We start from the raw sequence: 26,312 nt of genomic DNA on the forward strand, positions 1-26,312 counted from the left end.
AAATGTTTATGCCTTTTAAATAATCTTGTGAGTCACTTTAATGGAATTTGGAGAGGGAAGGGGAATAACTGCATGTGAGAAACCTGCCACCTTTAAATAAAAGTAAGGTAACTTTAAAGCTTCATTCAGATACATTTTTTCCTCCTCGTTTCTGTCCTCTCCAATATGTGATTCAGCTTCATTTTTAATTAGCTACTGTAATCCAGAAGTATAATGAATTTTAGAATGAGATTCTTTTGTTCCAACCTAAAAAATTTAGGAAACTTTTCTTTCTTACAAGAAACTGGAACAAGAAAATTATTCAGTAGCTATATTCTGGCTTATTCTCTTACGTTTTTAATTAAAAAGATACTTAGGAGCAAGAGCAATATTTATCCATTCAGCAAATACATACTGAGTATTTCCTGTATGTCATATCTAAGTAGGCTTGGGAAATACATCAGTGAACAAAGACAAGGAGGCTCCAGTCCTCTGAAGTATATTCAGGTGGGAGGAATTGATAATAAATAAAAAAGCAAATATCTAAATAAGGTAATTAAAAATGTATTTCCTGTTTTGCAGAAATGGAACAAGAACCCCAAGATGGAGAACCTATTGAAATTAAGATCATCAAGGAAGCATACAAGAAAGCCTTTGTATTTGTTAATAAAGGGCTGAATACAGATGAATTAGGTCAAAAGGAAGAAGCAAAGAACTACTATAAGCAAGGAATAGGGCACCTGCTTAGAGGAATCAGCATTTCATCAACAGATCCTGAATACACAGGTCCTGAGTGGGAATCTGCTAGGCAGATGCAACAGAAAATGAAAGAAACGCTACAGAATGTACGTACCAGGTTGGAAATTCTGGAGAAGGGTCTTGCCACTTCTCTACGGAATGATCTTCAGGAGGTGCCCAAGTTGTATCCAGAATTTCCACCTAAAGACATGTCTGAAAAGTCACCAGAGCCTCAGTGCTTTAGTTCAGTTCCTCAACACAGTGAAGTAAATGGAAGCACTTCAACTGCAAGTGCGGAGTCAAGTAGTACACCTGCTACTTTGTCCTTGCCGTGTCAGAGTCATCCTTCCGAAGCACCTCCTGCTTACACTCCTCAGGCTGCTGAGGGTCACTACACTGTTTCCTATGGAACAGAATCTGGGGAGTTCTCGTCAGTTGGGGAGAACTTCTATAGGAATCACTCTCAGCCGCCACCTCTTGAGACCTTAGGGCTGGATGCAGATGAGTTGATTTTGATACCAAACGGAGTACAGATTTTCTTTGTAAATCCCGCAGGGGAGGTTAGTGCACCTTCATATCCTGGGTACCTTCGAATCGTGAGGTTCTTGGATAATTCTCTTGATACCTTTCTAAATCGTCCTCCTGGATTTCTCCAGGTAAGCCAAAGAAAGAGGTAAACAAATTTGAAATATGTGTAGAATATACTACTTTTATTTGATAATATTTATGATGTGTCCAAGACAGTGAATGCAAAAAGGTTACTATAATTTCTAGTTCCTTTTTAAATTCATGAAATTTATGTGCCTTCAGCATCCATGTTTGTATTTGACAACATTTATTTTTCTTTAGATATAAAGTCTCGTTTTAGTATTAAATTTGTGATGACAGGACCCGAAGGAGATTGAAATATTCATTCTTTTAGTTTTTTATCTGAAGAAGAAACCTAATAACTTTAATTTCAAAAGGGATTTGTGTAATTCATATGTGAATGTGTAACCGTAAATTTGCGCAAATGTTGTCAAGCCCCCACTGAGGAGCTAAACTGGGCTAGATGCACCCTGGTGTCTGGAATAGTGGTTCTCAACTAGTAGGAACCACCCCTGCAGTCTCCACACACCCTGGGATATTTAGACAGTAGTGGGGACGTTTTTGGTTGTCACAGCTGGGACTGGGGTGTGTGCTGTTGGTACTGGCATATATAGTGGGTAGAGGCCAGGCATACTGCTAAACATTAAACAGGATGGCTCTTATCAGTTAAAAAAAATAACTGAAAATGTCAGTCATGCCAAGGTTAAGAAACCATGGTCTGCAAGTAGAGACTGTGATGATAATCATCTGAGAAGCAATTCTAACTTTCCAAACATATACATTTACCAGGATACACTTGGTCCAAGAGCATAGACTGTTGCTAAATAAAGGTTGAGGTTAGGACACTGTTATGGAATTCCCGAGGTATTCTGAAGATGATGGTCCAGTATCAATCTGTTTTAGTTTGGAGAGATGGGGAGATGGGTTTCTAGAAGTATAGATTCATATTCATTGGATATAACAAAAGGATCTGCATGGTAGGGAGATGACTATTTGAGCAAGGCACGTGCTTTTAAAAGTCCAGGTGATGTGGTTTAGCTACAGTACTAGTTATCTACATTTGTTTTCTTTTTTGGTATATTTTCAATTCCTTTGCAGCTTTTACTCTGTGAAGTCCACTTGAAGGTTGTTTACAGATAGTTGGAGATTTACTAGGAGTGTATGAAGGAGATATCTGGGAGCATTGTTGGAAGAAAGACTTCATTAATGGACAGGAAGAATAGTGTGAATCATAAGTTATATTTTAAAAAGAAGCCTTAAGGTTGAAAAGAGTAGGCTTACTGATTCTGAGGGGTCTGATAAAAGATAAAACATTTTCTACTGACCTGGTAATAAAAAAGTGGCATTGTAAGAGTGGAATTTAAAAAACCTTTGGGTCCTGGTCTATTGGAGGCTTAGGGAGTGAAAACTTGAAACATTCTATTGATTACATGAGCTCAATCATTAAAATGACTTGTCCTTTAGTAAAAATTTGTTCTGTGCTTTTAATTCTGTTTTTCTAGTGTATCCTATTTTGAGTCCTAAATAAAAAAGTAAAATTGAACCCAAAATTTGAGTCTTTTTAATGGACTCTTGTTTACATGTATTCAGGTATTTATAACAGTGTCCTAAAAGAGAGTTGCCCTGTGTTTACTGAATTTTTTGTTCTTAGCAATCACTCTTGCTTTATTTAGGAAATTAGAAATTAATTTAAAGTTGGCAGACTAGAGTTCTGTGGCTTCTAAAAACTATTTTTCTCTTGAATTTAGTTTTAATATACTTTTTAAACCTGTCAGATTTGTAGTCAGTTCATATGGAACTTGGATATGAAGTTGCTCTGTGAAAGTGAAACTGGGAGAAGTCAGCCTGTGGTGGGTGAGCTCACCAATTTATAATACTCTGTCCTAAGAAAGGTCTGTAAATTTTATTTGAGAAGATTTGAGGATACTCCATTTCAATCAAGGTGACCAGAATGTAGTTTATCTTAGAGAATCATGACACAGTAAAAGAAACCTTTTCCCTAACTTTCGTCGTTTAAGTGTGACCATTACGACTTTTTTTGTTAAATCCACCACCTGTTGTTCATATTTTTTAAAATGTCTCATTTTTTTAAAACTTTATCCTAAGCAATAACAACTGTGAAATTGAGGGAAAGATGCTATACTTTCCCTAATACATATTGAAATATGTAGCTACTCAAATTTAAATAGTTTGTATATTACTTGAAGTCATTTCACATACTACAGATGGTTGTATATCATACTTTGGAAAACACAGCCATCAATTTTATTGTATTTTGTCTGAAGTTTGATTTTTATTAAAGCTGGAGAGTGACTTTTGAAATGACTAAAACAAAGATAATCCACTAAAATAAGAATTTGAAAATGTTTGTTAACCACTTTTCTAGGAAAGAGTCAGCCTTGTGCGCTTGATCTCTATGTATTTGTATTCTGTTGGTCAGAGATATGATAGTACACCAGAATTTTCCATTGTTTATATGAAATCTTTCATCTCTTTGATTCATATACATCACACAATATTTGATGATAATCAATTGTTCTTCCAAGTTTCTTAATATTAGAGAATGTCTTGGTGAGGGACAAAATTTTATTCTGGTCACTCCAAGAATAATGGAAATTAATACATTTGGATATTCTGATTTAAACTTAATTTCTTCTGAATTTAGATCTTCAGGAGGTGAGTTTAAGTCTTAATGTGGTAATCTGACCTCCCCATATGATGTTGCTGGGCTACTTTTGGTTTAACTTGACAGTAGATAGTGGATCCACAAATGTAACTTAATGTTCTTGCTCTATCAGGTCAGGTTGGACTTAGTAAAAAACAACAACAACAACAAAAAAAAACTGTGTTTCTAATTAAAAGAATCGTTTAGCTTCTCCAGTGGCAGATAGCATGTGTTTAAATCCTAGCTTCACTTTTTGGTTGTTGACTCTGAGCAACTTAATTAACCTCTCAGTGCCTCAGTTTTCTTGTGGTTAAAGTGACACTAACCAATTTCATGGTATTATTTTGAGGATTAAATCAGTAAATACATGTGGAGTACTTGGAAACAGTTTGATTTTATTTAATTTCTACAGAGATGTTTAATAATAAAAGCTTAATTTACTTTGACCATTATTTATTTAAAGCTAGACTCATTATCAGTTAACAGTGGGCTATTTCAGGACACTGGTTTTAAGACTTTTAATTAGAGGAGCAGTAAGATTTTTAGTACAGTTCCTGTGTTGTGCAGGGGGGATCAGACTAGCAAATGACTGATTTTTATTGGGGGTTTGTTGATGCTGATGGTTCTACAGAGTCTTGTAAAATGCATTTCAAACCTTAAAGTGTGTATTTGCTAGTAAAACAATATCTAAAATCTCAGTGAAAACCTTGTTTTGTTAATTGATTTGTTTTCGATTAATCCTTTCAGGTTTGTGACTGGTTGTATCCTCTAGTTCCTGATAGGTCTCCAGTTCTTAAATGTACTGTAGGTGCCTACATGTTTCCTGATACGATGTTACAAGCATCAGGATGCTTTGTTGGGGTCGTTTTGTCATCTGAATTACCAGAAGATGACAGAGAACTCTTCGAGGATCTGTTAAGACAAATGTCTGACCTTCGGCTCCAGGTAACTTGTGTGATCACCTTCAGGATGACAACCTACTTTAACATAATCACTCCTGCTTTCAAAGAAATTGTAATAAGCTCCAGTTTGATCAGTAGGAAATAGGAAATAGTATATAATTTTCTTGTGTGTTCACAAATATTTAATACATGTTGGGAATTGGCTATAAATAGTGATTATTGTGGTCTCTCAAATCAAATTGTCTCGGTTTGAATTTGAACTGTTGCACTTAATAGCTGTCTAATTCAATTTGTTGATCTTCCCTATACTTTAGTTTCTTTATCATGAAATGAAGATAATAACATCCACTTTATTGGGCTATGATGAAGATTTAAATTTAATGCCTTAAGACACGTACATCAGTGCTAGCAAGTAGTGTGGGTATTAGCTCTTGTTATGACCACTCTCTTACTTCTCAGTTGGAAAAGTGGACTAATGGGACTCAGTGGTAAAGTGAAGATAATTTCAGCATTGAAAGTGAAGTCGCTCAGTCGTGTCCCAACTCTTTGCGCCATGGACTGTAACCTACCAGGCTTCTCGGTCCATGGGATTTTCCAGGCAAGAGTACTAGAGTGGGTTACTATTTCCTTTTCCAGGGGACCTTCCTTACCCAGGGATCGAACCAGGGCCTCCCGTGTTGCCCGCAGATGCTTTACTGTCTGAGCCACCAGGGAAATTAATTTCAGCATTAACAGATGGATAGTGTTAGACATTTTAGCAGTATGTCTTGAGGAATAGATTTTGTCTGAGGAAATTGTCTTTGTTGTTATGATGAACGAAGGCAAAATGTGATTTAGAAAGTGGTTGGTCATCCTGTGAACTTGCCTCATTTAACCCATTTTCTCTGCCCGATACTGATCTGTTTTAGGAAGTTGGAATAGAGTATAATGGAGATGTTTTCTTTAGGTGTTCTTGCCCATCCTAATGTAGGACAAGGGAGGAAACCATTTTTTATTGTGCCTATTGACAGTTATTAGAGGTTGAAGAAGATTGACAGCCTGGTAACATATATATATATATAGTATATATAGAAAACTTCTTATTTTCTCCTTCAATCAACAGATATTTAGAATTCATTATTTAACCTGGTTCTGTGCTAAATGATGGGATGGTAAGGAAGAACAGAGGGGGTTATAAAAAATACATATATAACAGTTCCTATTCTTGAGCATGTTAACAGTCTGTTAAATAACAGTATAGTGTAATCGATGATGGAAAAAAGTGAAAGGAGGTCAGAGAGGATTTCACAAAATAGTTTTGAATTCAGTTATGAAAGATTTGTTCCTTTTATCTCAGAAAGTAGAATACACCTTCAGTCCATACCTATATTAAACATTTAAGGGCAAAGGTGATGGGAGCAGATCACCAGGTAAGCGATAGGCCAGAGAGTCATCTCAGTGTTAGATTGTAAGAACTGTGTATGAGAATAACCTGATGATCAGTATGAACTAAAATGTCAGTTATTTAAGCTATACCAGCAAAACCTATGACCCCCATATGGAAGTGTGTGTAGCCTCAATATGCTCAGGAGAGTTTACAAAGACAGCAATGTAGTCAAATGGGTATGGGTTCAAATCTAAGCTTTACTGTTAACTAGCTGAAGAGTGCCATTCTTAAGTAATCCAGACTTTTTATGGAGCTGTTACTCTCTTCACCCCTACATTCATTTGACCTGTATTACCAAGCTCTAGGCAAGAAATTAAACTGACCTTTAGTTTGGTTGTTTATTTCCTCTGTTTGGTTTTATTTTTCAGTTGCATGTTATTTTTAGTTTTCTGTATTATCCTAGAACTCCAACAGTAAAAAGAAGCTTAGTTACTCGCTGTACTTTTGACTTGTCTTTACACTTAAGCATTCATTCAGCAAAGTGTATGTAAGCAGATTACTTTCAGTGTTGAGTGCAAAAGTGAAAAAAACAAAAGCAGCCTTCCGACAATGCAGAGTAATTAAACTGGATATGAGGTTTGTTAACTTCCTTTAAACTCATTTAGTCCTGTATGTGTTTCCTAAAACTTATTTATTATTTAACTAAATTCAAATGTATCTGCATCTGATTTTATGATCACTTATACCAGCAACTGCTGTAAGTTTATCTCAAATACCTTTTTCTCTTTTGAAATTTACTTTAGGCCCTATCGTATGAACCAGAGAACTCAAAAAGATTTGAGATTTGGTGATGCGATAAAAATAGAAAGACTAGCAAAAATAGTTGTAAAACACTGTCATTTGAATAAGTATATTACTGCAGCATGATGTACCATAGCTTAGAAGAAATGTGAATTTGAACTAAACTGAGTCCTTTATCCCTAGACCAACTGGGACCGGGCAGAAGGAGAAAATGAATTCCAGATCCCTGGGAGATCAGGATCTGCCTCTGACCAGTTGAAGGAAGCCAGTGGCACTGATGTGAGACAGTTGGACCCAGGCAGTAAGGATGTGCGTCATAAGGGAAAACGAGGGAAAAAGGTAAGTAAAGTGAATGAAAAGTCAACAAGGTATGAGGGTGTGTTCTAGCCTAAAGGTAACTGTCACCAGTTTAAATTATATATAAGATCTCCATATACTAAAGCAGAGCAACTTGCAGATTCACAGAGTGATCACTGGTAGGGTAATTAGAATCAGTATTAATGTTTCCCTTTCCAAGTATTTATTTAAACTGTCTTAAACAATAGCCTGTGTTTGGAGGATATTCAACTATTGGAAAGATTTTTATATTCACATTAATGATTAATATGCTTTTTTTGTTTTGTATTATCTTCTGCCTTCCTGTATACACCAAGATCTTGGGCCTAGGTATACTTTTCCTTATACTGCCATTTTTATTCGGTTCCTTATGTCTTCATGTAGTCAGCAGAACAGAGAAAATGGGCTTTTAAAAATATTTATTTAGCAATTTCTTCTTTCATTTCTTAGATTCTGTGTTATGTACCAAATGGTGAATTTGGATTAGAGGTCAGTAAGTATTTATTGAGTGCTAGAAAGCTGAGCATAATAGAAAAAAGTTGAAATTCCTCATCTCAAATATTTACCATCTAGTGGGGAGGATGGATTAGCAAAGAGAGAATTTCTACCCAATGTGATGTTTAGATGAAAGTACACAGGTTGTATACAAGGCTCGGTTGTACCTTCCAAGATGTGTGGTGTGGGAAGCAGTTGAGGAGGCTCCTCCTAGAGGCCATTATGGCTGAGATGAGTCCTGAAGTGAAGTAAGCAAACCTATGAAGAAGGAAAGTACAATTGTGTAGTATTGAATTATAAACAATTTGGCACTGTTCATTGTTGTAACTCATCAGTGCTTGGTAATTGTCTTTGAAATTAATGTCACGTGAATATTGTACTTTTATACACCAACTGTCACTGTGGGTTATGTTGAGCATCTTGAACCAGCTTTATGAGAACATGGGCATTCAAAATGGAAGTTAGAAGTTCATTTTTAAAAATTTAATTCCTTGATTAAAAAAATCAAATTACATGAGATGGTAGATACCTTCAAAAAGCTTTACTTCCACCTTCATCCCAATCTACACCTTTTCTTTTGCCACTGTAGGTAATTTTATTAGTGTCTTCTGTTTCTTTTCTGGGTTTTTTGAGGTAGATAAAAGCAAACAAAATCTGTTATTATTTCTCTCTCTTTCTTATACAAAAGGTGGCATCATATAGAGTGTCCTAGAATTTCCTCAGTCTTTTTTATGTTATATTTCATCGTATGAATAGATCACAGTTTATTTAATCAGCCTCTTATTGAGGGGTATTTGGTGTAGTTGTTTGCTATTACAAACAGTGCATCAGTGAATAATTTTGTAGAGCTATTGATTCATACATCTGTAGGTAATTCATCACATTCTTAGAGGTGGGGTTACTGTGTCAACAGATCAGTGCGTTTGTGATTTTGATAGATCTTGCTGCATTACCCTTCCTAAGGATTACACAGTTCAGACAGTACCAGGGGTACGTGAGCACCTGTCTCCCCCATAGCCTGCTCAGCAGAGTGGATGGTTGCTCTTTCTGTATTTTGGCAGTGCGATGATGAGAGAAATATACTGGAATATATTAGTTTGCATTGATCTTTTTGTGAGTAAATTTGAACAGATGTGTAAGGTTAACTCAAATTTTGCTTTCTGCATGGTGTCTAGTCATATCCTTTCTCTGTGATGTCTGGGCATGTCCATTTTTATTACTGGGTTGCCAGTCCTTCTTAATTTCTAAGAATTCTTTATATATTAGGGACATTGGCCCATTGTCAAAGATATGTAACTTGCAAGTACTTTGTTCATTTTGTCTTTAGGTTTTATTTATGAGTGGCTTTTCCCCATGTGTAGGAATTTTTGTTTTTAATGTTTTATATTTTAAATCAGGTTGTATTTCTGTTGGGTTAAATTTGAGTTTCAAGTTGTTTTATAATATTATGAGGTCTGAATTAGCCTACTGCTAAGTATTTAGAATGAAAAAATAAATTTAGCTTTGAAATTTTGAGTGTTGGCCCTAGCCATTGAATTAGCAAGTATTTCTGTGTTTCCTGTTTCCATTAAAATGGAATGGCAGATTCTCTATTTATGTATTTTTATTTGCTTTTACTTGATGTCTGTCAAAACCAGTTCATTTGGATGCATTCTTCATTACTGATTGAGTTATTTAACACATCTTTTAACCTTACCGAGGACTGTATGCGTATGGGTATTTAGCCCTCTGAAGGAACTCAGTCTAGTCAAGGAAAGAGAAAAGTCAATTTACATATAATCTGATAAATGCTGTATTGGAGGTATGTTGATATTTAAATCTTACTTACCAGTGGGACCTAACATAAGACCAGAACAATTTTCAGCTTCATGGTGGTTATGGGTATTGTGTTTTATGTACTAAAATGTACTAATAATTAGGTTGGCTGGAAATACTTTCATTCATTAGTATTTATTGGATTAGTATTTTATTACAAAACGCTTATGGTTTTCTCTCATCTTAGTTTTTATTGTTTTCACTTCTTGAAATCTTTTTACCATTTAGACCAAAGGTACTTCAAGTGAAGAAGTTAATCTGAGTCACATTGTGCCCTGTGAGCCACTTTCAGAAGAGAGAGCAAAGGAGATACCTGAGTGGAGTGAGAAGGTGGCTCACAACATTTTGTCAGGTATGGAGTAATGGTAACATTTTTCACTTAGGATGTGAAGCCTTTAGGTGGGTCCCATTAGAGAATATTTGGAAAGATACTATTTTATGTTCTGGTTTTAAATGATCAGTTTATAAATACTTAAAAATAGAACTGATCTCTTCGAATGTTACATATTGTCATATTGTTGTAAGTTCTTCTTGGTTTATTTTTCTCTTTTTTTACTCTTGGGAGAATTGGTAGTGAAAAGCTTCAAGAAGCCCCAAGCTTTCAGAATAACTCTGAACGTAAAATCAGTTATTTTCTTTTCCCCTTGGAAATCCCCCCTTAATCCTGGTATAGGTATTAAATGTATAGTATGAAAGTGCAAGTCACTCAGTTGTGTCCAACTATTTGCGACCCCATGGACTGTACAGTCCATGGAATTCTCCAGGCCAGAATACTGGAGTGGGTAGCATTTTCCTTCTCCAGGTGATCTTCCCAACCCAGGGATCGAACCCAGATAATTTTAACCCAGTCCTAATTTTATCCAGTTATTTTTCCCTTTAAAAGGTGCTTCCTGGGTGAGTTGGGGTTTGGTCAAAGGTGCTGAGTTTACTGGCAAAGCCATCCAGAAAGGAGCATCTAAACTCCGAGAACGGATTCAACCAGAAGAAAAGCCTGTGGAAGTTAGTCCAGCTGTGACCAAGGGACTTTATATGGCAAAGCAGGCGACTGGAGGAGCAGCCAAAGTCAGTCAGTTTCTGGGTAAAGTGACTTTAGATTCCTTTACTACTTTTTACTTAAATTAAAAATCTTTTAGTCCAGATTAATCTAATCTCATTTAGGTGGTTTAACTTTGAGGGTAAAGAATTTGGACAAAGCAGTTTTGCGTTGCTCCTTGTGGTGGGATCTGTAGACCAGCAGCACCGACCTGAAAGCCTTAGAAGTATGTCGGGCACTGACACACCTACTGATTGGGTATTTCCAGTTCACAAGGTGTCTCAGTGAGTCACTTGCTTATTAAAGTTTGAGAAGCACTGGTTAAAGGTTATTTTGATGGGTTGGAGAGGGGAACATCTGTGCCTTTGAAAGGGAATGTATTTGCCAAGTGTATTTACCATCCTGGAGTATGACATGCTTTCGATGACAAGTCATTGCATTTGAATCAGGTTTTTGGTGTGTTTACTTTTATATACACTTAAATACTTTATTACTATTTCAGTTGAGTATTTGCTGATAGGGAGAAAAAGTACAAATTCGCTTAGCTGGAAAACATGATAGTTGGATCTACCGATCTTGCATTGCAAATAGAAAAGGTGAATGATTCTCTTCTAAGCAAAGAGATGAAACAGACTGCAAGGAGATCCAACCAGTCCATCCTGAAGGAGATCAGTCCTGGGTGTTCATTGGAAGGACTGATGCGGAAGCTGAAACTCCAATACTTTGGCCACCTCATGCGAAGAGTTGACTCACTGGAAAATACCCTGATGCTGGGAGGGATTGGGGGCAGGAGGAGAAGGGGATGACAGAGGATGAGATGGCTGGATGGCATCTCGGACTCAATGGGCATGAGTTTGAGTAAATTCAGGGAGTTGGTGATGGACAGGGAGGCCTGGCGTGCTGCGATTCATGGGGTCGCAAAAAGTCGGACACGACTGAGCGACTGAACTGAACTGAACTGAACTGAAGCTCTGCAAACACATCCTTAAACCAAACAATAGCCTTTGTTTAAAAAAATGACCAGCCTTGTTTTCATCCTTTTTTAAATAGGAATGGTAACATTGTGCAATGAATCAACTTTAGATACTCATGAAAGAATTTTGCTTAGTGAGAATGGTAAAATCAAGGGGAAAATACATGTTTTTCTAAGTTTTTTTCTTTTAAATGGTTATACTAGTTGACGGAGTTTGTTCTGTGGCAAACTGTGTTGGAAAGGAATTAGCTCCACATGTCAAGAAGCATGGAAGCAAGCTTGTTCCAGAGTCTCTTAAGAAAGACCGAAATGGAAAGTCTACCCTGGATGGTGCTATGGTTGTAGCAGCAAGTAGTGTTCAAGGTAACATAAAACTCTGAAAACTTAGGAAGGTCTGTTTCCCAAGGGTTGGTTTTACTTACTTTTGAATGTATTTTCAGGATTCTCAACTGTCTGGCAAGGATTGGAATGTGCAGCTAAATGCATTGTTAACAATGTTTCAGCAGAAACTGTACAAACTGTCAGATACAAGTAAGTTGAATTTTAGACAATTAAAATGATTTTATAGCTGTTTTTTATTAAATATCTGATAAAACAGTTTTTTTCACTTGCTATTTCTAAATAGGAAGAAGAATAAAGATTCTAGAAATCAATAGTATTACTGTGACTTTGCTTCGTATTACTAATTTTGTTATATTTGTCCATCGTTAATGGAAAGAATAGATTCCTGTTATTTTTAATGCCTGGAGTTTCTATATGCCTTCATGTTCTTGATGAGTGATGTTTATCTGTGATTTTGGTGGGGAAAACTTGAATTATATTTAAGGTAGTATACTTTGCTAGTACTAGCCCCTTCTATATATGAAGAATATTCAATTTTCACATCTTATTTGAATGTACCACTGTGCATATGTATTGGAACAGAGAGATGGTATAAGACATGCCTTTAAGAAATGGGCATAGAACATAGAACTGAATGATTTATCCAAGCTCATCTGATAAGTGGTAGTAAAAATGAGACTTAAAAACAGGATTTTAGCTCTTTCTTCTGTCTTTATAAGTACTGGAAGTCTAAACTCAAATTTAGTATGAAGGACCTCAGTTGCTTTTTTTAACTTTGAGTTTGTTTAGATCTTAATAGTTAATATTTATTTAGAAGAAAAAGTTAATCGTGTTCTCAGCTCTTGGTTATATGTGTTAATTATTTACTCACTGACAGCATTTGCGTTCATACTTATGCATCAGACATTGTGTTCAGTGCTTTCCATATGTCGTGTTTAATTTTTAATGCTGTTATCTCCATTTTATAGATGAAGAAACCAAAAGCATAGATCATTAAATACCTGATTAAGAATTACACTCTAGTAAGTGGTAAAGCTGAGATGCATGAAGTGTCAGGAAACAGTGCCAGGCCACCACTCTCCTTAATGGGATATCTGTGTGAGTTTAGTATCTGGAATTCTTTTCCAGCACTACATCGGTATGTTTAGACTCTCTCCCATCATAGTAAATTAGCTAACTAGTAAATTACTAACTTAATTTCCAGCCTAAGTTGGTTTGGTCTGCTCAGTCTGGGGCAAACATACCTTTGAGTAAAAGCAACATGGCATATCATCATGGAGTATCAGTTTTACCAGAGGACTTGGAAAACCAGATGCAGAGTAGATCTGAAATTTTGATGGACATGTAAAACCCAAGTGTCCCAGCTGACTTCTTGCTACTCTTGGCATTGACCTCTAATCTGATACTCTTTTTGTTATGCCTTTTAGGTTACTTTGATGGATTAGTCATCATTAGAAAAATGGCTTCTTTTTTTTGTTGCAAGTGCTGGAGAAAGTCAGTAGTGTTTTTTAGACCAAAAGTGGATTATTTTTAGATTATTATGTGCTAGCATGGCTAAATAGGTGGTCACATGACTAAGTAGGAAGTGCTTTATTGGATTTGTCCATTTCCTGCTCTTAAAAAAAATGTACTTAAGTACTTGAATTAAGTTGAGTCTTTTAAAAAGTTTGAAATTCACCTAGCTAGGAAGTACAAGGTTTTGGTGTAGATTTTGTATTTCTTGTCCTTAGTGAGGAGAATTAATGTGATATTAGAGTATTTTTACTGTGTTTTGGAGCTAATTTATTTCTGTTATGGTGTATATTGCTAGTTTTATCCTTTCTTCCAAAGATTCAGTTCTTTTTTTCAGAAAAGAAGCAGGTGAAGATTTAGTTAATTAGATTTGTATTTCCAATTATCAGGATACCTTAGTGTTGGCAGTAACTTAATTAGAAACTTGGAAAGATGGGAGGGACAGTGGGAAATAACAGGTTTGTCCAAGTAGTACTATTTTCTCATTTATGAATACTCTTGCCCAGAAGTAGAAATTGCCTTTTAGGAGAAGAAACTGCAGGTATTAAACCAGTAATAATTCAGTGATATTTATCACTGAAGAATTGGAAAATCTAGTTCTTCCATTTAGTTTAGTTCTCCATAATTGACATAAATTTATATTTGTTTACATTTATGAATTTACACTTATTTACACTATGAAAGCTATTTGATAGATGGAACATTTGTATTTTTCTACTCTAATCCAACTGATGATGGTATTATGAAGATAACTTACTATTATTTGAACATGTGTATTTTTATTGCCTATGAGAAATTACTCTCCCAAGTAGTTGTTTCAAATCTGCCTTAATTATTTGCACTATGCCTAGGAGAAAAATATGTTACATAAATTTCCATATCTGGTTTCTTGTAGTATAAGCAAATACAAATAATTATTATTTTTTTTTAATTTAGGTATATTTAAAGGCAGGTTGTAGTAGATAAGTATATTCTCCATGCCTTTTATGGTTTTGATTCTGATTCAGGACTGTGTTCATTCATTATGAATGACTTACCTAATGACCTATATAATTAATTACACTCCTACTAATTTTTTGAGGTAAATGTATAAGAAAGATTTGTTAAGACTTTATTTTTGTCAGTTATATTACTACTTTTATTATAATTTAGATTGAGGAGCAAGAAGACCTATAGGAATAAGGAAAAAGCAATTGAGTAACTTTAAACCTACTATGCCTAATTGCAGTATAGTATCTATTAAATAATTCATCACTCTTCTTCATAGCTTCTAACTTTCACCTTTAAGTTCCTTTTTTCCACTCTAAATTGTTTAAAGGAAAATAATGCAACTTTAGTAAATTAGGTGCATTTTTGTTTCCACCTCAGTAATATTTTATCTTAGAACATATATCTGTGAAGAATAAGCTTAGTAAAAATATTTTCCTGTAACAAATTAATACTTTTAAGGTATAGTATTTAACTGGTTTATTTAGTAAATTTTAGTTAAAGTTTCCCTTAAATTTTCACTGGGTGAAGGGGCAAATTCAAATCCATTTGAGGGTATCCTCTTTAGCAGATGTCATATTATCCATAAAACTCTATATCACATCTACTCAGGAGTTCTATGGGATCAGTCTTGTCTTTTCAACATTGTAACTGTAGACATATTTAAATATGATCATTATGTCTTTCATTTATTTTTTCTTTTCTACTAAATACTCCCAGTTTAACAATTCCATATATAGTATGGTTTCCAGATCTTTGCTTTGTGAGTATTGTTCTCAAAATATGGAACCCAGAGTTGAATCTAATATTCTAGAGGTATTGCAACCAGATTGAAAACAGTGGGGTTGTCTCCCTTGTTTTGGTCATATTTAGCATGTGATAAATATGGAATAGAAGACAAAGGGTATGTCTTTATAGTAGCTGTTACTTTATTGACCCATATCAACTTGTTTTTCTTAACTGAATTATAATTGCTTTACAATCTGAACCTTTGCCTTATTTTTAGACAGTTGATATTTGTACCTAAATAAAAACTTTACATTTATTTTGGCTTAATTGCACTTTGTTGATTTTGACCCATCATTGATTCTGTCTATCACTTTGGCTTCAGATTTTGATGTGTGCCATGTTAGCCTTACATTTTGAGTTACCTGTAGGTTGAAAGACATGCCTTTCTTATGTCTTAAGATTTTTTCCACAGGTTTTTTTTTTGTGTGTGTGGATAAAGTCAAATCACATGCTTACTGTAGCCTTTCTTCCTGATTGATCTTTATCCAAGATTTAATACTTACTGAAACTGGTGGGTCAGCTGTCTACACATCTCCTCACAGTACTGTCATTTACCACCTTTCAGTTTTGTCTTACCGATACTTCTCAAGGTGGCTGTCTTCCACACTCATTCCTTCAATATTTGTTCTGTCTGTGCTTGTACTCTGTACTCCCTTTTCTGCTCTGTGTGGCTATCTCACACACACACACACACACACACACACACACACTCACACTCACACACACACACACACACACACACACACACACACACCCCCACACCTGTGGCCACCTATATCACCTATATCTCAGTGACTCTTAGATCTGTATTTCCTCTTAACTTTTAATCTACACGCTCATACATCCCAGCTGCATACCACTGCAGCTATTACCTTAGAATAGATATTCATCATTTTTCATCCAGCTTAAAACTTGTTTCCTAACTGGTTCCTCAGTCTTAAACCCTTACAGTTCACAATGCAACCTGTGATAGATCCTTCTGAAATAAAATTTGGTCATACCGTTCCTACTGATTTCAAGATAAAGTTTAAATTCCTTAGCTTCACCTGTAAGATTGCTTGTAATCCATCTGTGTTTGAGAACTATTAAGAAGCTATTTCTGTTTTAAATATTTAAGGTTAACATTTCTAAGAATAACTTTGAAGGTTGCATGTAAATTGAATTTTAGGCAGATTTATTAGAAAATTGTGATGAAATTTTGCTTTAATGAGTGAAATCTGGAATCACTGCCAGGGTGTTATTTTGCTAAAGGTTACTGAATGCACTGGAGAAATTCCTGAAAAGTCTCATTCAAATTGACATCTAAATCCCATTGACTTATTTAGAGCATTCTTTATATTCATTTTTTATTGTTCTTAAGTTGGTAGTATTCAGTATATGAGATGTAATTCAATTAGCTAATTATAGTTAACTTTTTTAAAAGGAAGAATAAAAAATAAGCTTTTTTTTTTTTTTGCCAGAGATAGGCTTTCTAGGAGTGTAGGGTCTGAATAAAGAGAAGAACTGAAGAGTTATTTATCAAGGCAAGAGAGGAGAAAGGGATGTCTGCCAGGAATCCTGGCTCCTAGACATGTTGGGAAGCAGAGGTGATGAGGGGGGAGATATTTAAAAAATAAACACAACTTCTGAAAAACTGTTCTGTAGGGTCTTTAAAAATATCTTTAGTCCTATGGAATTTTCAAAGTGCTATCACATACACATCTCATAAGATAAAGGAGAGGAAATTTTATGAGGTACAAAGAGATGGGGACTTCACCTGGGTCACATGGCTAATTGTTGGCCCATTTGGTATTAGAATCTTAATTTTCTGACTCCCAGTTTATGGCCACATTCTTCAGTCATCATGTCACTTCACTGTAGTTAACCCAGGCCTGGAGAGAGGAGCCCTGAGAGGGACCTGCTCAACCAGGAGTTTTGGGCACCCTTCCAGTGCCGAAACTGCCTCCGCCCTTTTCTTCTCATAGAGCCTGAGCCATTGCCACGTGATGACTGCATTTGTGACTGGGGCTTAACTGACTGTGAGAAGGCCCCGTGTCTTTTGCAACATCAGCAATTCTGTGGAATTCTGAGGGGTTGCAAAGCAGCAGGGACTGGCAGAAAGTAGTCAGGAGCTTTTCCATTGGGTAAATGTTGCGAAAGCCCCAATCAAGAGTGGTGTAGACATAAGGTTTGACAGATTGTAGGCTCTGCTGTGCTCTAGTTCTGATTAACATTCTGAATGAAATATCATTCAGAAGCATTATAAGATTTTGCAAATTTCTAGCCTGAAGTTGAAAAAAAAAAAAAAACCATGAATAAACCAGTAGGATCACAAACCACAGAAGGCCAGGCTAATAGTAATAGGGGACTTGTTAATTTGGAGGTCTGATCCTGTGTAAGAAAAAATGTCCAGATACTGGTCACAAAGCATCTAGGAAACTTCAGTATATTCTGGAAAAAAGACTGTAAAATTTTGCCTTTTGTTCTTAATTGTTGTTTAAACAATCCTCTATTTGGGGAAACCTATGGACAGGAAAATATTTTAAAGCCTGGTACTTAGAAAAAGGTAAAGGGTAAAACAGAAAGTAGAATAAGGTTTAGTGTCCTTGTATAACACCTCAAGTTGTATTTTCTTATGGAAATGGTATTAAACACCATCAATTGTATTGATTGTGGTCAGGAATAACTGCTTTGTGTGATGTTTTACAATTTCCCAAGTCCTTTGGTCTACTTGAGAACCCAGGAAACTCTTAGAAGGCTAAGGCAGGGCTTACTTATTCATTCAACAAATATTAGGTATTAGGCACTGTTCTAAGTACTTAAGATACATTAATGAACAAAGCAAAGAGATCCTTTTATAATGGGGTTTATATTCTAGTGAGACAAACAAGCAAAACAGAAATAGTGGGTGTTTTTGTTTTGGTGTTTAGAAAGTTGTTCTGTAGTTGTCAGTTCAGTCGCTCAGTCATGTCCGACTCTTAGTGACTGTAGCACGCCAGGCTTCCCTGTCCATCACCAACTCCCAGAGCTTGCTCAAACTCCTGTTCATCAAGTCGGCGATGCCATCCAGCCATTTCATTCTCTGTCATCCCCTTCTCCTACCTGCAGTCTTTCGCAGCATTAGGGTCTTTTCCAATGAGTCAGTTCTATAGTAGAAAAAGTCATTAAGTTAGAGAAGAAAGAGCTGTTAAGGGAGGATTGATTGGTTGTGGGATGAGGCAATTAAAATAGGTTAAATGCTAAGAGGATTATAGCTGACTTGAAGAAGGTGAGGCAGTTAGCCATGTGGATACCTGGGGTGAGAGTAGTCTGCGTGGATACCAGCCAGTATGAAGGTCATAGGGCCCTACATGCCTGCTTGGTGGGTTCAAAGAACAGCAGGAAGGCCAGTGAGTCTGCAGTGGGGTAGGGCAGAGTATAGTGAGAGAGAAAGTTGAAAAATCTCTGTTTAGAGACAGTCTCAGTTTCCAGTAGTTTGAAAGGCTTAACTAGAGTTAAGTTCTAACTTAAGTTAGAACTCAAAACCATTTATAGTGACCTATAGTTGTTTCAGTTAAAATTCTCTAACATTTCCAGAAAGAGATAAAAAAGGAAATGACTGATTAACAACCTTTATTAAAATTTACATTCTGTTCTTCACCATAAACAGCCTTCATTGCATTAATCTCAGCCTCAGTTTATTTTCATAGTATTTTTACTGAAGGAGAAAATACAGTGTTGGCACAGTGTGATTTTATTCTTTACTATGTTTTACATTATTAATTAAATTGAAACTTAATCTTTGATTTTGCTTCCAAGGATAATATACTAATCACGTGACCTATTTAACACTATTTCAGAAGACTTTGATTTATGTTTATAATTTTGTTGTGCTTTCTCTAATCTTTTTTTTTTTTTTAAGATATGGGCATACTGCAGGAGAAGCTACGCACAACGCAGTAGATTCTGCCATCAATGTTGGTGTAACTGCCTATAATATTGACAACATTGGCATCAAAGCAATGGTGAAGAAAACTGCAAAACAAACAGGACACACACTGCTTGAGGACTATAAAATCATTGATAATTCTAAGGGGGAAAATCAAGGAGGAGGAGCAAGTGCAAACATAAAAGAGGAGAAAGATGAGCAGAAAGAGGGACCAGAGAAGAACGGGGCAAAGAAGAAAGATAAGTGATGGAAGTGCTGTGCATTGCCTATACCAAAGCCTTACAGACGGATGCAATTTTGTTAAATAGGCTAATGTGGTAATCCTCACAGGTTAACCAGGAGTTTTAAAATGTATTCATTCCTACAGAGTGACTATTTCATAAACTTTATGTCATGTATTCTACTTCTGTGGAAAAGAATCAGTATTCTTGGATCTGATCTTTAGAAATATAGTTAACATTCTCTGTGAATTTATTTTTTTCTAAATGTGGCTAAAATATTTTTGCAGTTAAGAAAAGACTAATAGATGTGCTTTAAACCTAATGGTAATCTATTTTTGTATTTGCTGTCTTTCAGAAGTGAAGTAGGAAGTTATATTCACATATACATAAAATTGGCACGTCATAACCTTAGTTCTATGTGTACTGGGAAGGAATTACTTAAAATGTTATTTCCTCTTTTTGCACTAATTGTGGATTTTTTTTAGGGTGCTTGTCAGAATTGTCAGTATGTAAGCTAAACAAAAACTGTGATCCTAAATGAAAAGAATTCTTGCATAACATTTAAATGACTTTTTCAAAACAAGGAATAGACTAATCATGAAAATTAAAATGAGTTTCTATAAAATAATTTGGTAGCTTACCTCTTTGTTAGAAAATGGGACAGTCTTTTTGATTTAAAAAAAATACAAACAGATTTTTAAGTCTTCTAGAATTAAGTCTTCTAGATTTATACTGTTACTGATCTATTAGGAACCTAGGAAATTTGGGACTGTGGTTGGTATTGTAACAATTTAAAGTGATTATTATCAGCTTAATTGGACAAAAATGTAATCACTTCTACTGTAAGTTTTTCCAAAAGGCTAAAATTTAGTGAAAACTAAAATATAAACAGTTGAGTTAATGAATGGTAAATAATTTTTATTTTGGGATTCAGTCATTAAAATTGTATATACTAAAAAGCCAATGAATTAAATTATTAGAAAGGTTTTATTCATAGTTCAGATAATTCAGACTTTAGGCATTTATCCACATGGATGGCATAACTGTGTCCACTTTGGCAGAAGACAGGATATTCACAGACCTGTAAGCTACAAACATGTAATTAAAATAGCTAGTGGCATTTTATTTTTGTTTCTTGATTTTAAAAGATTGGCATTGGTTTTCATACTATAGTCCATTCTGATATTTCTGAACCTCAATTGCTATTTACTTTATTAGACTTTATTTGAAACTAGAGTGCACTTTGTGAATAAACGGTCTTTGATTTACGTGGCCTCAAATGTATTCATGGGCTTGTATTTCAGGAACACAGAATTGGAGCCTTTTCCTAGGGCCAAGGATAATGTTCTATTTGAAATGGAAATAAAGTTGAATTAGTAAATAGCTTTCAGTCAGTCTCTGCCTTATTTAAGAAATGGAATGACAATTATGGAGCCTGAAATTTAAAAAATTACTTTAGAGCAGAGGTCAGCAAAGCTGGATTGTCAACAGGAACCTAGTTGTCCCGTTCATTTCATTCTACTCTGTTCACTTGTTTGTGGGTTGCCGTTTCAGATCAACAGCAGTTTTTAAATTAAGGCTTTTGAACTAAAGCCACACTGATGACAGGATTCAGTCTGTAACTATGGAAGTGGAGTGGAAATTAAAAGTGCTGAGAGTTGCAAACTGAAGGGTGAAGAAAGACTTACAGTGGAAAGATTACCTTTTTAGTCAGAGTCAGTAGACAGGTTGTGACTAGTAAGTCTGGGTGAAGCAAGGGGAAAAGTAGATGTGTCACCCCCAAGATGGCATATCAGAGGAGTGGGTTTTTACATGAAGATGGAAGCGTGTAGTGGTGCTGGAAGCAGCATTAGAGGCAGGGAGGATTCCTGACCCTCCTTACCCAAAGGAGCAGGAATTTCTGTAGACAAACTAGAGAATAAATCCATTAGTTCTCATCTTTTTACATTTCAAAAGCTATGATTTATGTGTGAATCAGATTTGGGAGAATATGTGACTATCTCTCTACCATCCAGCTCACTCTCATCCCCACCTTCCCAGTCTATGAGAGAACTAAGAACAGTGGCTGAGGATGAAGAAGGGGAACAGAACAGACACTGGTGAGTGTCGAGAGGGGACCAGCACCTTGCTCCCCACCACCTGGCTCAGGCTGGGCACAGAAGTTAGGAGTACAAAATCTGCCATACCATGTGACTGCTGACATGCTGTGAGGAGAGTTCTTTTGCACTTTTCAGTTAAGCTGTAGATTCTTTGAAGGCAGTGAACGTACTTGGTATCTTACACATAACTTTGTACAAAATAAACCCTCAATTGCATTTAATTGAATTGATGCCTCAAAATGCTGCCAATTATCTTTGGCCCACAACTCAGGACGGTTCTTTTGGACACTAAACACCCTATCCGTCTAACGTACCACACTACCTCACGTTCTGTTTAAACAATTCAATTCGAAACTTCCAGCACTGGCCCTCTAATCACCTGTGAACAGCAGTGGGAAGCCCAGCCCGGCGGCGCCGCCCTGTGACGTCCCAGGGAGGAGCCTGGCCGCGACCTTGAGGCCGTTCCCCCGACCAGGGCTGTGAGAGCCTCCCCTCACCTGACATTCCGAGTGTCCCCTCAGGCCTAGTGTTGTCAGCTGTGTGAGGGAGGGGCGTGGGTGCCCTCTGAACTGACGCTATGTTGGAAGAAAGAGGCGACAACTTCGACGGTGTGAGCACCGACCGCCTTAATTTGGAGTTACCGGAAGAAATGCACCTGAAGTGAGTTTGGGGCCGGCGCGCGCTCCCGCCGGGTGTGGGAATCACGGCCACGCCGCCAACGCAAAGGCCGGAGTCGGGGGCGGGGGGGGGGGGGGCGCGTCCAGGGCTCAAGGTCGAAGGCCCTGCGGCCGATGTGACAGCTGCAGGGTCACTGATACCCGGGGAGAGTTCGTGCCATCTGAAAACTGTAGATTAATTGACCTCGTACATCTGGTGTTACAAAGAGGCAGGTTTGGGACTGCCTTCAGGATCAAGTCAAATGGCGTGTACTGTGTGCATATGCTCTAATACTAAAAAGTGTGTGTGCTTTTGATGTTCCAGTAAGTTCAGGTTTTCTGTTTTAATTGCCAGACATTTTGTTCAGTTATTATACTGCTGTTTCATCCCTTTAGAAGAATTGGTGACATTTTGTAAAAATGAAACCCCTCCTATATATATACTTATTAAAAAACACCATGTAAGTATTCTTACTAAAACTTTGGAACATTTTAAGCAGTTTATGTTTTGTTTTGTTTTTTAAGGTTCCCCTGTCCCCACCAGTAGGCCACAGGAGGGTAGACTCACCTGTGTGGAAGCAGTGGTCTTTATAGCTTCCTTTGCTTACCTCTGTTAACAGCTCCAACCACACTCTTTTAGTTGCTCAGTCATTTCTTGGTCTGATAATAAGCTGTAAGCCCTCTGAGGACAGGTTCTGTAGTCCCTGAAACAGTAGAGTATAGGTACCAGTGCTTTAGAGGAATCCTGCGTAAGTTCAAATCCCAGCAGTCTTCACTCAGCAACTACATGATATTGAGGAAGTTAATGAACCTCTCAAGCCGCAGTTTTCTCAAATCTAAGACTGCAGTAGAAATGTTTATCTCACACATCATGTGGTTGTTACCAGGACTAAATGCAATGTTTGTAACGCAGTTAGCATTGGCTTGTGATAAACATTCAGTGGAAGTTGGCTGCTGCATATTGCTGTTCTTACTGGGTATATCTTCAGCACTTATCACAATGCCTCTAACATAATAGGCATTCAAAAATATGTATTGAATAAATGATTTTGTTGTATTTTGAGAACTACTGTGCTTATTGATGTCCTAAATTGATTATCTCTGTTGTGTTATGTGGGTATGTATTTTTTTTTTTTTTAGTGCTTCTTTTTTTCTGTTTGTATCAGGTTGCCAGTTGTTACCTGTTGTCCTAGCTATTCCTTTTTATAGTATTTGCAGCTCATTTGTTGGGCTTTGAGAAACCAGATAACCAAAAACTGTCAGACTTCTTGGGGTCAACTTTAAGAATAAAGGGTGTTAAGTGGTTACATGGAGAGCTTTGAGCTTTAGTGCATTTGAGTGTCCTTCTGGACCCAGGTTATCAGAAGCCTGCATTTTTTTCTTGATTCCTCATTCTCAACCAGACCATCAGTGAGTGATGTTTCATAGTATGGTGTTTCTGAAGTAGTGAGTTACCATGTGTTATTCTTTTCATGTTATTTTTAATTGAATCATAATTAACTAAATGTGTTCAGTAATAGGGATATAGTGCAACTCTCAGTGTTTGAAATAAGATACAAGATTGCAGAACTGGAAACCAAACTCAATATTGATGATGAAGGTATAGAAGTAAATATTTTTATGTGTGACTCCTATATAGTTATTGTTCACTGTACTAAGATATCTGTAGTACATTAGATATTTGGGATAATAGTTCCCAAATTTTAGTGTCGCTTTTTGGCAGCATTAATAATAATTTAATATCGAGGCTTTAAAAATTGATTTTTGGAATGTCAAACCTGTTATTTTATAATTATTTATCAACTTATGAGTTCAAAATGTTCATTCTTCAATTAGAAGAACCTTTGTTATGTGAAATCAATTATTTCCTTGATAGATAAAAAATAAATATATAAATAAATATATAAAATATATTATTTATCAAGGAAATATTTGATAAGGTATTAATAAATATCAGTAAAGTTGTTACATAGATACTATCTGATATTAATATATTTGTTACAATATATTAATATTTAATTATATCAATAATTAATTTAATAAATATTTATTTAAATAAATAGTTACCACAAAGTTTTCTACATAATTTGAGTAATAACTTTTATACCTTAACTGCTAAAGTTGAGGTATAGTCTTAAAATCCTTATCTAGGTTTTGACTATTTGTGTTGGAAGAATGGGGGAGGGGCAGGCGAGTGTTGTACACACACACGGCACACCTAACACACAGGCATCCATATGTCCTTAAAATTTGTAATGTATGTAAGGTGTTAATTTGTTACACTTGACTGAGATCCTGCCATATGTCAACACTTTGAAAGGAGGACCTTTCTTTTCCCTTTTCTAAAGAGGTTCACTGACTATTGGGAGGAAGTGTCAAATTAAAATATGAACATGACAAGTTATGTAAGTTTTGCATAAGGAGAAATGGCACCTCAGGTAAGGGCAGCCTAACACAACCTGCATGAGGGAAGGGGCAGTCTTGAATTGAATGCTGGAGGACAGTAGGAGCTTATTAGGGTTATAGGGGTGGGCTTTGGTTCTTAAACCTGCTCATGCTGCTCTCTTCTATTGTGGAAGCTGTAAACAAAATGGATTAGCAGCCATATGACGACTATAATGCCCAATGCTCTGTTAGAGCTTGATTGGAGACCACTACTTTATCCCAAGGCTGAAGTAGCTTCCTCTGCCTCCCTTTCTATATCCTTAATGAAACCAGCTCCACGGGTGCAGACTGTTGGGTACACTTACTGAGTGTACCCAAAGAGATAATCAGAAGAGAATTTACAAGTGTTTCTACCGAGAAAGCTACCCACCTACCTGCATCTTGGCACATCATTTTATCTCCCTCCTGTTCCTTTGCATGTTCCGTGTTCCTCTTATTTAAGGTTAATCCCGCCACCTGTGCAGCCGATCCAGTCTACCCTCACCTCCAGGATAGAACTTCAACAATTGAATGTCTTCTCTCTTTCCTGAACCATCTGTTTTCGCTGCCCCATTGGCTCATCCCTAACAGCACGCAGACATGCCAACTTTATTTTATCTAAAAAACAAATAGCAACTCTCTTTTGGCCTCACATTTCACCTTCTATAAACCCTTTCACTACTCCATGTATGGCAAAACTCTTCAATTTTTTTTTTTTTTTTTTAATTTCCACTCTTACCTCTTTATTCCTGTTTAATCTACCTGGCTTGTGACAGGATTAATTTTTAGGCAAAACAGCCAACACAATGAACTTCAAAGGAATTCACATATTTTAATGGCCTTTTGAAGCCCTTTGGGATTCATAGGGAACTATATGCAAAAAAAATGGTTTATGTTTGAAGTAAATCTGAATTTCACCATCTTAAAACTGGGCCCCAAGATAAGGAATAGGAAAAAAAAATACCTAGGGTACTTAAAAAGTGAGAAGAGTCATATTGGTGTAGGGGGGTTTGAGTGCATTTTTAAAAATTGAAACCTCACAACTACCCTTTGAAAAGTGTATCCTTTCATTTTATAGATGAAAAACAGACTTGGGGATTCTTAATGGCTTTCTCAAGGCTGTGAAGGTGGGGAGGGACAGATCTGGAATTTGGATCCAGACATTCTGGCATCAGAACCCCAACTCAGCCTCTATTTCTTTCCACTTAAGTTTGCTTCTCAAGTTTTTTTTCATCTCGAGACAAGAACCTTGATTTACTGAGGCTCTGGGACATTGACAATCTAGGTTCATCTCAGTAAATGCTAAAATATGTTTTTAATAAAATTTATCTTTCTTATTAAAAAATATTTCTATTTATCTTGATCTGGCATAATATTTAGTGATGAAACATTAGAGGCACCCCCATTCCTGGAAAAACAGCAAAGATGCCTCCTGCCACCATTAAAATTTAATGTTGTTTTGAAGGTTGCAGTCAAGCAATAAAATATGAAACAGAAATAAGAGTTATAGCTATTAGGAAGAGATAAAATTATTATAATTTTAAACTTTTATAATTTGATATCTATAACTTTCCAGAGGATCAGTGGAAAAACTAGTATATTAGTGAAAAATTAGAAAATGGTTGGATACAATAGTGGAAGAAATTTTTATTAAAAACATTATGTGTAATAGTAACCAGTTAGA

At 36.2% G+C, this 26,312-nt stretch overlaps 2 protein-coding genes across 4 annotated transcripts in view; both read left to right on the plus strand.

Moving 5' to 3' along the window:
* Positions 1-20,832, plus strand: part of SPART (spartin) — a 29,537-nt gene extending 8,705 nt beyond the window's left edge. For 2 of the 3 annotated variants that reach the window (XM_065901734.1, XM_065901735.1), the window contains exons 2-9: positions 562-1,373; positions 4,718-4,915; positions 7,223-7,378; positions 9,914-10,037; positions 10,569-10,763; positions 11,896-12,054; positions 12,132-12,222; positions 19,202-20,832. In XM_065901734.1, coding sequence (XP_065757806.1) covers positions 564-1,373; positions 4,718-4,915; positions 7,223-7,378; positions 9,914-10,037; positions 10,569-10,763; positions 11,896-12,054; positions 12,132-12,222; positions 19,202-19,475 — 2,007 coding nt within the window. In that variant the 5' untranslated portion in view covers positions 562-563 and the 3' untranslated portion in view covers positions 19,476-20,832. The remainder of the gene's footprint in view (positions 1-561; positions 1,374-4,717; positions 4,916-7,222; positions 7,379-9,913; positions 10,038-10,568; positions 10,764-11,895; positions 12,055-12,131; positions 12,223-19,201) is intronic. The other variant, XM_065901737.1, reaches the window with a different exon arrangement.
* Positions 20,833-20,984: 152 nt separating this feature from the next.
* SOHLH2 (spermatogenesis and oogenesis specific basic helix-loop-helix 2) overlaps positions 20,985-26,312 on the plus strand; it is a 90,174-nt gene continuing 84,846 nt past the window's right edge. Inside the window, 2 exon segments of the mRNA XM_065901738.1 lie at positions 20,985-22,208; positions 23,725-23,804. Coding sequence (XP_065757810.1) covers positions 22,126-22,208; positions 23,725-23,804 — 163 coding nt within the window. The 5' untranslated portion in view covers positions 20,985-22,125.

Source organism: Muntiacus reevesi, chromosome 11 (genome assembly GCF_963930625.1).
Source record: "Muntiacus reevesi chromosome 11, mMunRee1.1, whole genome shotgun sequence".
Taxonomy (NCBI): Eukaryota; Metazoa; Chordata; class Mammalia; order Artiodactyla; family Cervidae; genus Muntiacus; species Muntiacus reevesi.